Source organism: Emydura macquarii, unplaced genomic scaffold (assembly GCF_026122565.2).
Source record: "Emydura macquarii macquarii isolate MOO-44397 ecotype Brisbane River unplaced genomic scaffold, CSIRO-AGI_Emac_v2 contig_3240, whole genome shotgun sequence".
NCBI lineage: Eukaryota > Metazoa > Chordata > Testudines > Chelidae > Emydura > Emydura macquarii.
The window spans coordinates 4,954,472-4,969,431 of NW_027133377.1; the positions used below are offsets into that span (position 1 = coordinate 4,954,472).

Genomic DNA, 14,960 nt, shown 5'->3' on the forward strand with positions numbered 1-14,960 from the left:
CCCAGTGACTCTGAGGAACCTACCGATCCAGGTACCTGGGGATATGGGGAGGAAGTAGCCCAGGGGTGGCCATAACCGTGGCTGAGCCAGGGGCAGGCCCCAGTCAGCGTGTTGTGGCAGGAGCCCCGCCGACTTAGTGGCACGCCTTTGCCACTGTTAGGGCCCTGGGCTGGGATGCAGTGGAGTTGGGTGGGCCTGTGTCCCCCTCTCCTCCCCCTTACCCTTGCCACCCAGAGAATAAGCACTGTCCCCTGCACTCTCGATTGGAAACCACTGCTTGCCTGCCCGCCCTGCTTCCGGGCCGCGGTGATAGATGGTTTGCCTGCCTGCCCTGCTTCCGGTCTGGGGCACCAGACTCATATCTGCAGTGAACATTCCTCTTTTTGGAAGGTGCAGTGACCTTCCTCTGAGCCAGGGCCCGAAGAAGGGCCACAACTGGGGGCCAGAGAGGCCCCCGTGTTACAGGGAACAACTCCACATTTTGTGAGCAAAGTTAATCATGTGCTTACGTGTTTTCAGGATCAGGACTTTATTTCTTTTCTTGATGCATCCACTCCTTGCCTTTGATTTGAAATCAAGGGAATTGAGGTGGAAGGAAGTGAATAAGAGTGATAGGAACAGATGATTTATATATAAGTGCATAAATAATAATTTACAGTCTTTAGTGACAACTCAATACAATAATTATATATAACGTTATTATATATATGTTATATAATATATATAATGTATATGTATATAATATATATAATGTTATATAATTTTTGCTGGAAGGTGGCTTCAGGATCTTGCTGAAACTGTAGCGCAGTTGTCTTGAGTTGTCACACACACACACACACACACACACACACACACACATAAAATAATGACAATAATTAAGTGACAACTCAAGACACAACTGCGCTACAGTTTCAGCAAGATCCTGAAGCCACCTTCCAGCAAAAATAATTAAAATGAGTCTGTGACCTGAGGCACCCCTGTATCCCTACACTCTATTGCAATAAAATTTGTATAAAACATTTGCAAATGTCAAAGCTACTCAGAATTTGAGGATACTTTCCCCACACCACCACATTTTGTTATAACAGGTCCAATTTCACCACATTTTACCAAATTTTTTCAGTGGAAATGGGGTCATTTCTATGAGAAAAGTGACTCTGAAATGCAAAATTTGAATTTTTTTATGTCATGGATGCAAAAAGAGCAGAAAAATAAAATTAGAAGAATCTGAAATCACTTGAAATGAAAGAGCAACATTTATTAAATTTCACAGTAAAAAAAAAATCACCATTCATTCCACACAGCAGTATTGGCAGATTTTTCATCCCAAACTGAATATGAACCAAGCCTTATCTGAGTGTGTGAAAAAGTTCTCTTTTCTGCTTGTGCATTTCCTGGCATTACTTTGGAGTGCAGATTGTCAGCATAACTGAAGAAAAATTGATTTTGGATTCTTGCTCAGCTGGCCTAATCTGTGAAGTGGTAGAAATAATATTTAAAATGTTTAATCTTGTGAAATTTTTGGCATGATTTCTACACCAAAAAAAGGTCTTTCTTGGTTGCTTTTGGATACTTAACCAAACTATCATGAACAGAACCCAAACCATCTTCTATGATGGGACATGATGACATTTCTCTCCTTGTGAGGGTAACAGAATGGATGGTCTTTACTGACTGGTTTGTAGAGGATAGTCTGATCAACTGACACCTCCTTCTACACCAAGATATCCCATAGAACTACATATACAGTCAACACACCACCACAAGTTAAAGGAACTATTTCCTTCAGCTAAACAACGCTAAACTTGTCTCAAAACCAAAAATCTTTTTGGTTTCTATAGTGCATGCTGTTACTTGTTTATTTTGTACCACATCCTTAAATGGAGAAAAATCCTCTTCTTTCTTACATAGGAGCTGCAATTTTGTGTTCAGATGTAGCCTGCTACAGAGGAGATTCTTACACATTGTGCTCACGCATGGAGACATTACGTTTGTTCTTATTTGGTTTTTTTTGTTCATTAAGAATGACGTAAAGGACTTTCTGACTGAAAGTATATAGTTGCACTTGTATATGGAAAAGGCTAACAGTATCACATCTAGATTTATAACGAAATCCACAGTATATATGATCATAAACATACTTTTTTTTTTTAAATTGCATAAATGAGTGCATTGCTGTAATGAATTGTAATTTTACACATTTTGTGGAAGTTAGCCTGCAGCCTGGTAAATGCATCTAAAATCTTTTAGAAATATCAAAGGCAATACTCATGAAAATCCTGTACACTCTGACTGGCAATAAAAAGCCTGAGAATTACATCCCATCTTAATATGTTACTTTAGGATATATTGCATTCTTTTCTGTATTTTCTTTTCCAGCCTTCAACAACAAAACACCAGACTAAAGATGACCAAGAATGAAATTTCTGATGCAAAATTAGGGAAGTCCCTTAAAATCAGGGACATTTTAGAAGCAGGCAAATACAGTTTCAAAATATGTCAGAAGGCTCATAATATATTATCTTCAATAGTTAAGCTGGTGGAGGATAACCAGTGGAATGTTAATCAAACCACTCAGGCAGATTTAATTTTTTCCAATGTAATTTCAACGTTTAATTTCTTGAATTGCTTGATGTAACATAATCTTATACAGAAACCAGTGCAAAGCATAGGTCATATATTTAATAAATACCAATCCCTTTACAGAAATAACAAAGAAAGGAAAATAGTTGCTGAACAAGAGGAATTTTCCCAGGATTGTAGAAGCAAATTGCTAAAACTGTAAACAAAATAAAACAAAAAACACCTCCAAAAACAAAAAATCTCTTCAGCAGTGAATCAAAGTGCAAGATAATATAAGAGTCCATTGACCTAATGAGATAAGTAAAACTTTTTTGTGCAGGAGACAAAGCTTTCTTGGAGCTGGTCCAAAACGGGAACGAAATCCTGCTGGATCTAAAACCCACCAAAACCTTCCTCAAACCTTCCATTCAAGTGCACTTTTTTGACCTTGCTTTCACTACTATTTAGCACAGTAGACAAAAAATACACATTTTAAAAACCATTAAAATTACATTAAAAACTATCCACATGCAATTTTCCCCTGGGGAGGAAAAGAAAGAAAGAAGTAAAGAACCACACATAACAGAAGTTAGTCACACCACATACACTCCAGTTCAGCAAGGTACTTAAGCTCATGACTAACCTGAAACATGAGACTACTCACTCATGCAGGGACTACTCACAGGTTTCAAGTCAGAGGTGTGCTCACGTACCTGGCTGACCCACGGCCTTTACGGTACATGCTCAGATTCCATGGTGATGCAAATGATATAGTTATAGCATGGCATAGGGGTCAGTTAAAAATTAGACTCACCACTTACAAACAAAATGAGTCATTTATGTTATAGATGTATTTTGTAGTTTGTCAGCACCTCAGTTACTGTAGGCTGAATTCATTCATAAACTTTGCAACTATCTACATCGCGCAGTGTAGTATTTCAAGAGAAAAGTTGATGAGTGAACCAATTATAATTTTAATTGATAATGGGAAATGTTTTTGGCTAGTTAGATATGAGGCATGTTTTAGATAAAGAATGTTCTAGACAGTGCTTAATATGTAATGAAGAAGGTGCTGGGGCTCAAGCTGGGTGGCTGGAGAGCACTAGCTGCTGGTTGGGTGCACAACTCTGAAGGTAGCACCGCCAGCAGCGGCAGCCCAGAAGTAAGGGGGGCTGGAGAATGGTGGCTGCTGGCTGGGAACCCAGAGGTGCTGGGGCTATGAACTGCCAAGCCTAGAGTTCCAGGACTCATCCCTGGCAAGCCCCAGCACAAATTAAGCACTGGTTCTAGGACAGTACAACAAAACTGATCTGTTGGGTGTCTAACATATTGTAATGAAATAACATTTACTTAGCCTTGTGTGTTGCTGAATCAAAACTTTATATATAGTATTATCACCCCATCAAGCTGCTATTGCTTCATTTATCTGTCTTCCCAGCTTGAGTAAACAAATGTAATGGACTCTTATAGAAGAAGTAAATGAATGCAGTGGTGGGAAAGGACCTTCTCTTATTTGTGGATAGACATGAGGTGTATGTTGACTTTATTCAAAGTAATGTAGAGTAAAGTACATATTTATTGGATTGATGCTTTGCAGGCATCATTTTTTTCCCAACTCTCAGTTGTTAGAAAGGCTTAATGTTCCCTCAGGCATCAGAAGACAGTGTAGAGCTGCTTGTCTGTCATTACATGATTCCAGATCCTCACATATGCACACACGCATGCATGCACACCTGCTTTGCACCATTACCCTATATTTCTTTTAGAAGTTCAGAAAAAGAAAAGGGAAATAGTGGAAATAAAATATCTTCCCAGGACAGGGTGGTTCAGGTGATTAGAAAGTACACACACTTTTTCAGCCTAACTTTCGCACAATAACCACACACTGTCACAAACAAACAAAAAACAAACAAAGTTTCCCTTTGTCTGTGGGCAGGGCAAAGGAAGGAAGACTGAGATCCTATATGTTTCTTTTAACTTATTTTAAGGCACTCAGTACTGTGAAGACTGTGGTATAAAGACTTAGGTGACAGATTAGATCAATAGATTGTAATTAGATACATAGCCTTTCATCTCTAAATCATCAGTTGTAAACTTGCCTGCAAGTCATTGTTTGGAAATGTGTGTGAAATGAGTGGTTAGTCTCAGTCTTGTTCATGTGGGTGTCCATGTCACTAAAATACTCACGAGCAAGCAAGCAAACAAACAAAACAGACGCTACCACAATGAGCACCTTTTACAACATCTTCCCAGCAGAAAAGACAAGGGTGGAACGGGCATAGTAGTAACCTTCATGGAACTCAGAGGAAGGAGCACAGGTTGCAGGTCTGGAGGAGGGAGTCTGTGTGTACAGGGCTAGACTACTAGCAACAATTGCATATCTTAGTAAAGAGCCAGTTTAGTTTTACAAGAATGGAGTCCTTTCATGTTATTACCCAGCATGAGATACATAAAATAACTTTGGTGTATGGCTACACTGCAAAACACCCCCACAAAAAACAGCAAGTCACAGAGCCCCACTCAACTGACTTGGGCTTGCGGGGCTCATGCTATGGGTCTAAAAATAGCAGTGTAGATCTTCCTGCTTGGGCTGGAGCTTAGGCTCCAAAACCCAATGAGAGCGGAGTAAATCTCAGAGCCTGAGCAAGAATGCACTGCTATTTTTAGCCCTGTCATGCTAGCCCAAGTCAGTTGACCTGAGCTCTGAGATTTGTTGCCATGAGGGTTTTTGCAGTGCAGACATACCCTTTCAGACTGAATTCCCCTCTTCCTGACTAGATCGGGATAGAAGAATAATAGTAGGGGAGTATGAAGAACTGTATCTTGCTTCTTCCCATGCTGTAACTCTTCCATGGATAAAGAAAGGACTTCAGTCTCCAGAGCTGTTAATTTGTTTTAAAAATATTCACTGTCCATTTGGGGCAAGAGTCCAAGGTAATTCAGTACTCATTACTTTCATAAGTGAAAGGTGAAAAAAGGAAAATATTTTATTTTCAGGTATTTTCCCAGAATATCTGAAAGTGGCTGCCTGCCTGGGAAGAGGACAAAACTCTCCTTGTGAATAAGCAGGCTGGATTTTGAAACATTTCTCCCCTTGATTTTGCCTTTTTATTGTTCTCATTCTGGACATGAGCTTACATCTTAAAGATTTTAAGGTTGTTTTAATGAGAAGGGATCTCATTCCTGTTTTTAATTTATTTGGTGTATATACCAACATAGAATTTGACTACCTTGGAGACCTTAGTCTCAATATGTGGGAAGGACAAATGCATGGCAACAATATGTTGGGAAAGGAGGAACAAAGAGGTGGTATAAGGGCTTACATTAACAGGAGAGGAAAGAGCAGACTGAGGGAAACAAGGAAAGTAAGGATAAGAGAAGAAATAAGTTATCTGCTGTAGTTGATTTAGAAATCTAATAGTTACTAATTGTCTCTTCTCATTTATTCCTACATAACAATCTGTTTCATTAAAACCCACCAGTGCTGTCTGGAATGATAACTAATAGTGCCTATTCCCCTTCAGACCCACCCTCACCAGCCTTGTTATGGCACTGTAAGGGAACAGCGAACACCAGTTGCCAGTGACTGTGTACTTAGGCTATTACCAGTTTATGACTCAACCTCAGTGGAGGTCAATCTTCAGTGTCTTCCTCTCTGAGGCATCCACTAATGATTAGCTAAATGCAACAGCCTACAAGACCTAACTTCATGTGTCTTAAATACAAGGAGGTGCTACTTGCTAAGTATAGAAAGCATGATTAAAACATGAAATAAAAGATGATTAAATGAAATATAAGCTTAGCCAGGTACCACTAAAGCTGGTAACCAATCAAAGCTTAGTTAGAGAAATTGGTATAGTCATAATTCATTTATGCAAATCTCAACTGCAGCACTCTCCAAGCACCAAGTCCTTGCATTACTGCATATCACAAGAAAATGTCTGTCAGGGTAGACTCTGTAGGTATGAGAATAAATGTTCTAAAGGGCTAAAAGGCCCACTTTGTTTATATGTAAATGCATTTTCATTGTCCTCTGCCTGTAATCAAGCTGGTAAGACTTTATCTAGGACAGGCTGGGTTTATGCACTGCCTTCCAAACACATTTTAAGAATATATTTCTAGCACACATCGATAACTCCTTCTACACAACTCATGCAATGATTTTTGAGACTAGTGTGCCACCAGTTTACATAGGATACCTTACATGGCATCTTTGATGGTACAAATTATGACAGTTGTGTGTTGGGGCAATGAGCGTGTCAGGCCTGATGTGAGTTACAGAACGGGGAATGGGGCTCTGCCAGTTGGCACTGAGGAGCTTCCAGGGTAATGGAACAAGAGGGTTCCTGGGATTATGTACAGAGAATGTCCCCATGGAAATGTTAAGTCATTCACAAGGACTGGTATGAAGAGGACTGTTGGGGACCACAAGCGTTCTCTAAACTGTGGGGCTGGCCAAGAAGTTAGCTTTCCAGTTGTGTTGGGGTGGGACTGGGTTCACTTTAACCAACTTCTAGGGAGTTTTCAGGGATGTCTTGCCTCCCCCTGTCTGCATCCCCAAACCTACAAAGTGACACCAGCACTATCTACTAATATACCAATATTTATATACTGTCTATCTAGGTAATTACATGGCCATCGCCATAGTATCTGAGTGCTTCACAAATGTTAATAGAAATCATCCTCACGATAACCTAGGGAAGCACAAGACTCCTTGAAAAGAGATACTTCTATCCCCCAGTTTTGCCATAGTATCTCAGTACCTCACAATGTTTAATGCATATGTCTTCATCACACCTCTCTGAGGTAGGGAAGTGATGATATCCCAGTCTACAGATTGGGAACTGAAGCACAGAAAGACTAAGTGACTTGCCCAAGGTCACACAGGAAGCCTGTGACAGAGCAAGGAATTGACCTGGGATCTCTTGAGTGGCAGGCTAGCACCCAACCACTGGACCATCCTTCCTCACATTTAGTCCCCTCTGGAACTGACACCTGGGATTTCTGTCTGTTTACTTGTCTAATAATAATAGTGATTATATATATATTGCATACCAAAGTAAACACTATAATTAATTCTCCCTAGATTGCTAGCTAGATCAAAATTGGCCCAAGGCATATTTAATTTATGTGCTAGCCTTCACAGTTTTTTTCCTCCATCCTTGTGTAGTAATAACTGTCTTGGCACCCCTGCTAGAGGCTGCTAATTTTGTTTGTATGTTCAAGCTGGGAACATTTCTTTTGCTGTTAACTTTGTGGCTTGTATACCCATGAAGTTGTACAACAACCTCTCAGATACAAAGAGGGTTAATGAACTTTTGCCAGCATGTAATTTGCTTGGAAACAGTTTGTTCTACTGTCTTTTGCTCACTTTGGCCTATATAAGTGCATGAAACTATTAGCCATCAAGCACCATCTGACTCTTATCTGAAGCCGCTTGAAATCAAATTGAACATGGATCCTCATTTTGGCAACATAATTTTTCCATTAAAAGAACTACATACTATTGTTTCTGATGTGCCAGGTTATGGCAGATAAAATGCATACATTTTTCCTCTGTGAGTATGTGTAAATGTAACTGTACGAAAGAGAAAGCTCATAACCTTTATCTCACGCCCCAATCCATGACACAATTGTGGATAAACTGACAAAGTTCTTATACCACACCTCATATTAACCTATATGTTCTTTTAACTTTTGTGGCAGAAGCACAATCTCCTTTTAAGTTCCTTTTAAGGCACAAGGTCAAATTCTCATTTGTAGGGTATCAGTAAGAAACTGGCAGAACCCTCCACTACAATGATGACACAAAATCACTCTTTCTCTGGGCTGGTAGTAGTAGTGGCTGGCCAGAATCCATGGACACGTAAGGATAGAGAGGACACAACTGTGGGTCTTCCCCTTCCCAACAATCTACTTAATATGAAGGGCTCAGAAGCAAAGCACCTCCTCTCTCCTGACCAATTTAATCTGGTGCCACAGAGCAGAAGCCTCCCTCAATGTACTTATCTCTGCACCATTGGGTTGGCCTTAGCGAACACAGCAGAAACTTTGACATGCTGATTTTGGGCCAGATTCTCCAATGGGTGTGCACTTAGTTACTGGAAAGCTAAATTTGGGTCAAGATAGTTGTGGCAGATGTGGATTTTTGCAGTAGATGTGACGCAGCCACTCTCTTATATTTAGCTGGTAGGCATTGAGGTTTTGAAGAAAGGAAGACAGCTGGATCCAGCAGGATCCAGGTGTCAAATACATGATTTTATGGGGCTGTTGCATCAGTTTGCAATACAGTCTGGATTTTTTTTAGGTGCACTAAAAGCTGTTATATTTTTTCTCTAGTTTGTTTGGGGTTAAAATTGGTTGGCTCCAAGTGCCAGTGATGTGGTTTTTTTCCACACTACTGGGCTGGAACGCATTAGGATCTAGATTTGTTCAGTGATGTAGGAGTGGTTACACTTGTTTTCAAAGTAGATCCCACCCCATTCGTGAATGCTGCAAAAACCTGGATCTAATATCTGGCTCTGGCTGGATCTTGAACATATTTGATCCCAAGCCCCAAATTCTACAATCTGTCAGGTTTGGGTGGTGTAGGAGAAGCTACATTTGTTCCCTATTCATGCTATGGAATTTTTTTTTGGAGGCAGGTAAGGGCTAAAATTGGATGGATCTGGTAGGATCCATGAGCCAGATCTGGGGTTTTGTGGTACTCATAGGCGGCAGCAATGTGCCATGGTGATGATTTTTCATGCATTAGAAGCAGCTAGACTTATTTCTCCAAGCTAAACTATAAGCGTTAGAATCTAGGGGCAAAGCTTGGCAGGTCCGAATACCAGATCCAGGTTTTTCCAGCATTTCTGCTCCAGGGGGCATTGTCGCTTGGATTTTTGTAGGAGCAGCAAGACTGGGTCTCTATTTTGATACTACAGATTTGGAGATCAGGGCCAAAAACCAGCAGGAGCCAGGTAGCTCCAGCTTTTAACTGATTTTGTGTGCGAAGCTTGTTCTCTGATTCATTTTGAAATTCCCAGTGCCTCCGCAGTAGCAGCAGGGAGTTTCTTTCTTAAAAAATAATAATAAAAAAAGACAACCCTCAGCATTGCCCTGAGCACTAAGTTTTATTAACCGGCATATGTATTATTCAGCTCTGGAATATTTAGTTCAATAATTAATACATTAATACAAAAAGAGACAATGCCAAAGGGTGATCGCCAATAACGAGTGCAAGGGGGCCTGTGGCCGCTAGGTGCTGATAGAGCGCTGGCAAGCCCAGGGAATAAATCAGACCCGGCGTTCGTCCTTCAGTGTGGTACGTAAACACAGCTGAGAATTGGGCAGGAGACTGACAAAGGGGGGGCGTGCAGAGAGCAACAGTTCTTGCTCCATCAGCTGACTGATCAGAGTTACCTTGATTGCTGCGCGTGGGCTTCAGAACCAGGGAATAGAATCCTCGCTGTTGATCTGAATTGTATTTGTTTTTAATTGCATCACCCCCCTCCCCAGCACACACACACACACACCCAAATAACAGCGGCAGCAACAACAAGTGGATGCTGAGAGCGTGACTGTTTGCTGGACTGCGGGGCAATCAGCTGCAGTGTAAACGGGCGTGAGAGGGAAATTGCCACAAGCAGGACGCATCGGTTTATCGGTAGCAAAAGGCGGGCTCGGTGCTGGGATTCTTTCCCGTCGATTTCCAAGCACTGGGTTTGGGAAGACTAGTGATCACACACGCGTGCACTCCCGGACGCGCGCGCGCGCACACACACATAGACGAATCCTCTTTTTCTGGAGCAAGATTCTTGAGTGTTGTTGTTTTGTTAAGATCTGGGTTAAGAAGTGATCGTCGCTGACCAGAATTCTCCAGACCCTGGTTATCCGTCTGGCTCCCTCCAGAAGATCCAGGTTGCATACAAAGGGAAGCGAGAAAAAATAAGTCATCAACCTGTAGTTTTGACTGTCCCTACACCTGCAAACCCAGAGTGCTTAGTACAGCCCCCCTCCTCAGGAGCGCTTTCTCCAGATCCCTGGACGAGTGAGAACAGCGTTGCTATTTCTCTGCCTAGGAACAGTAAGTGTAACAGCATTTTTCTTTCGCATGGGCACATAGGTACTGTTTCAAATATGGCATTGCCATTTAACAAGCAAGATCAGTAATCTTTCTGTATATTAATAAACAGGTCGCTATAAATGAGGGTGCTGCTTCTTAGGTGTGTGTTTGTGTGTCTGTGTGTGTACATGTTGTTGCTCCACTGACGCTACAGTTCATATTTTTTTTTGCCATACAGTAGGAATGTTCTTCACTTAATATGCCCAGGTATATACCTGTTACTAAGTGAAAATTTAGTAAAGCGTGCATTATGACTAAAATACAAGTTGGATTTAGAATGTACTGTATCATTCCTGCATCTAATTAAGTTCCAAATACATAGCAAAAGCTATTTTGTATATATGTTTCTTTGTGCACCATTTGATATGTATGTAAGATTTTATATATATATTTATATATATAAAGTCTTGCAAAATTTGAATGCAATATACAGTAGTATTTATATGGTTTTTGTTCTCTCCTAGAGTTAGAAAGAGAAAACAGTTATATACTTAAGTGCACTTATATGTAGATATGCACACACCCATATCCATACACACAGTCATACAAAATCTATGGGCATGTGGAGTGTGTGTATGTGTGATGTATAAATGTGAATAGTGTGGATAGTGGATGGCTGAACACCTTAATAAATGACACAGTTTGCACTTCACAAACACTGTGGCCTCTTAGGAAAATGAACCAATCTTTTCCCTTTTTGTTTTCTTTGTTATTTTTGTGTGTATGTGTGTGTGTGCGCATGTGCCACAGGTTAAGTGCTTCTTCTGCATGAGCATAACCAAAGGGTGATCCACTCCCTTGTTCCCCATGGAGACCTCAGAGCCAGTGTTGCAGCCTTCCCCTCCTCTTGCCACTACAGCGACTGCCCTGGGTGCTGCTCCAAGGTTTGAGACACTGTTGGCGGGTCTGAAGAAAGAGGGCTTGCAAAGACCTCCTCACTGTGTAAACAAAATGATGGCTGGAAGTTACTTCAACTCCCTAAGTACCATTAATCAGTAATCATATTGCTAGGCCAAAGCATTGCTTGGAGCAAATTATGGGAAAACAGACTATTTGCATTTGGTTACAGTGATGAACTAAACACCTCAAACTTTTCTGTGTCAGGAAAACAACAGGACAGTTACCTCCTTGCTTTGCATAAACGTTTGCTCCTTGCTTAGCACAGTCCTTGGAGCCTACAACAAAATCACGAATTTGATCAGATGCGTGGATTCTGTATAGGCCACTGGAGTATAATAAAAATAAAGAGGCCTGGTGGATGGAAGGACAAGGACTAGACTCTTTCTGAGATCGAGTCTGAAGGCTGCATCATTTCATTTCTTTTTTTATTAGCAAAACACAGTTATTTGTGTCAGACATCCTGGATGATAAGAAAATGCAGATTCTGTGGTGGATACAATTTTGCAAAACAGAAGTTTGTTTATATTAACACCACGATGTGCTGTGATTTAAAGAAACTGTCCTCCAAATGCAAATGGCTTTGAACTTTCCCTCGTAGAAGTGAAGTTGTGACTATATGTATCGCAGACTATTCTGTATTAAATAAATAAAAAATTACAAAATGGAGGTTGCAATGGTGAGTGCAGATAGCTCTGGCTGCAACAGCCACATGCCCTATGGATATGCTGTCCAGGCCCGGGCTCGGGAGAGAGAGCGACTGGCCCACTCAAGGGCAGCAGCAGCTGCAGCTGTGGCAGCGGCAACGGCGGCAGTAGAAGGTGGGGCCTCTGGAGGAGGTGGACCCTATCACCACTACCACCAGGTACAGAGTCGGGGGGCTTCCTCTTCTCACGATGGGAATGCATCACACAGCAGTTTGCCCCAGCATCAGAGCAGTAGAAGGAAGAAGCGAGAGAGAAAGAGGAGCCACTATCTGGGTAGCAGGGAGTGTGGGGCCTCCTTCCCCTGTTCTGAGCTGTTGCCTCTCAGTGGCTCTGAAGAGATGATACTGAAGGACTTGAGTGAGGAGGAAGAGGAAGATGAGGTGGAGGATGAAGAGGATGAGGAGGAAGGAAAGTTCTACTACAGTGATGAGGATGGGGAAGATGAGTTTTCGTATTTGGACCAGCCACCTGATGACGGTGGCGGTGGCCCTGGGGGCTACAGCACAGTCCGCTACAGCGAATATGAGTGCTGCGAACGGGTAGTGATCAATGTGTCAGGACTGCGGTTTGAGACTCAGCTGAAGACCTTGGCTCAGTTCCCTGAGACATTGCTGGGTGACCCAGCGAAGCGGGGCAGATTCTTTGACCCACTCAGGAATGAGTACTTCTTTGATAGGAACCGGCCCAGCTTTGATGCCATCCTGTACTACTACCAGTCCGGGGGCCGTCTGAAGAGGCCGGTCAATGTGCCCTTTGATATCTTCACTGAGGAAGTGAAATTCTATCAGCTTGGGGAGGAGGCCATGCTCAAGTTCAGGGAAGATGAAGGGTTTGTCAAGGAGGAAGAGGATAAGGCTTTGCCAGACAATGAGTTCAAGAAGCAGATCTGGCTGCTGTTTGAGTATCCAGAGAGCTCCAGTGCAGCCAGGGGCATTGCCATTGTCTCTGTTTTGGTCATCTTGATCTCCATCGTCATCTTCTGTCTGGAGACTTTGCCAGAGTTCAGAGACAACAAGGAGCTCATACTGTCCCTGGGCTTGGGGAAGGGGCTTTTCAATGAGACTCTGCAGCTGGATGCAGGGGGGAACACCGTCTTCAATGACCCGTTTTTCATTGTGGAGACAGTCTGCATCATCTGGTTTTCCTTTGAGTTTACAGTGCGGTGCTTTGCCTGCCCCAGCAAAGCGGTCTTCATCAAGAACATCATGAACATCATAGACATTGTCTCCATCTTGCCTTACTTCATCACCCTGGGCACCGAGCTGGCCCAGCAGCAGGGCAGTAATGGTCAACAGGCCATGTCTTTTGCTATCCTGAGGATCATCCGTCTGGTCAGGGTGTTTCGCATCTTCAAGCTCTCCAGACACTCTAAGGGTTTGCAGATCCTAGGTCATACGCTCAGAGCCAGCATGAGGGAGCTGGGGCTCCTCATCTTCTTTCTCTTTATTGGGGTCATTTTATTTTCCAGTGCTGTTTACTTTGCAGAAGCTGATGAACCTTCCACTCATTTTCAAAGCATCCCAGATGCCTTTTGGTGGGCTGTGGTGACCATGACTACAGTTGGTTATGGGGACATGAAACCCATAACTGTGGGTGGGAAAATAGTCGGGTCCCTGTGTGCCATTGCGGGTGTGTTAACCATTGCTTTACCAGTGCCAGTGATTGTCTCCAATTTTAACTATTTCTATCACAGAGAGACTGAGAACGAAGAACAAACACAGCTGACGCAAAATGCAGTCAGCTGTCCATACCTCCCAACAAATTTACTGAAGAAATTTAGAAGCTCCTCATCTTCTTCCACAGAGGGTAAATCAGAGTATTTGGAGATGGAAGAAGGAGTTAAAGAGTCTCTTTGTGCAAAGGGGAAAAAATGTCAGGACACAGGGAATGACAGTGAAACAGAAAAGAAAAACTGTGTAAATTCAAAATCTGTGGAAACTGATGTGTAATATTGAACGTTTCCAAATATATTTATGCATTAAAGAGTGCAGTGATAAAAATGAAATATGCAAACAAAAGTCTGAAGCATACGATAGTATGCCATTTATTGGGTAAATCCGAATTTTAAAAAGTGTCGCTGAACTTGTATTACATATCAAGTAAATTATATACCTTGAGGAAGAGGTGGTTTGAGCTGACGTAATTTCAAACTTTATATTTTTATTAGAACGCAAGTGTTTTGCACATGAAGTAGAAGAAATCGTTAAAACCAAGACAGTTTTAAATTGGGTGTGTGAACTATTGACATCACTAATAAGAGCTCAGTGGTAAAAGTTGGCATTCAGCAGTATTTACTATGTAAGAAACAATGAAGTTCAGCAGTCATTGTCCATTTATCAATGCTTTAATAGCAGTTACCATAAGTCATTGGAATCCATAGTTGTTGTCTTCAAAACAGTAAAAATGATTGTAAAAACCAAAATTATTCTATAGAACATAGGTCTACATTTTATCTTGAAATATCTAATGCTTTGTTTTTAACTGGAAATTAACTTTGAAAAGGCTGCTGAACCTCCAGAAATTGTTTATTTTTATAACTCTCTTTGGAGGCATTGCAGCATTTGTTGTCTAATACATGGAAGAAATGAAGTAAGAGAATCATTTAACATGGTCTGAATGCAATGGCAAACTGACTGGAATGCTTTTTTGCACTACTTTATATGCTGGAGACACATTGAAAGAGACTT

At 41.6% G+C, this 14,960-nt stretch overlaps 1 protein-coding gene across 1 annotated transcript; it reads left to right on the forward strand.

The window, feature by feature from the left end:
• Positions 1-12,230: 12,230 nt before the first annotated feature.
• KCNA4 (potassium voltage-gated channel subfamily A member 4) lies at positions 12,231-14,275 on the forward strand. Its single transcript, XM_067532054.1, has one exon. The coding sequence runs from the start codon at positions 12,231-12,233 to the stop codon at positions 14,220-14,222; it is 1,992 nt and encodes a 663-aa protein (XP_067388155.1). The 3' UTR covers positions 14,223-14,275.
• Positions 14,276-14,960: the final 685 nt, after the last annotated feature.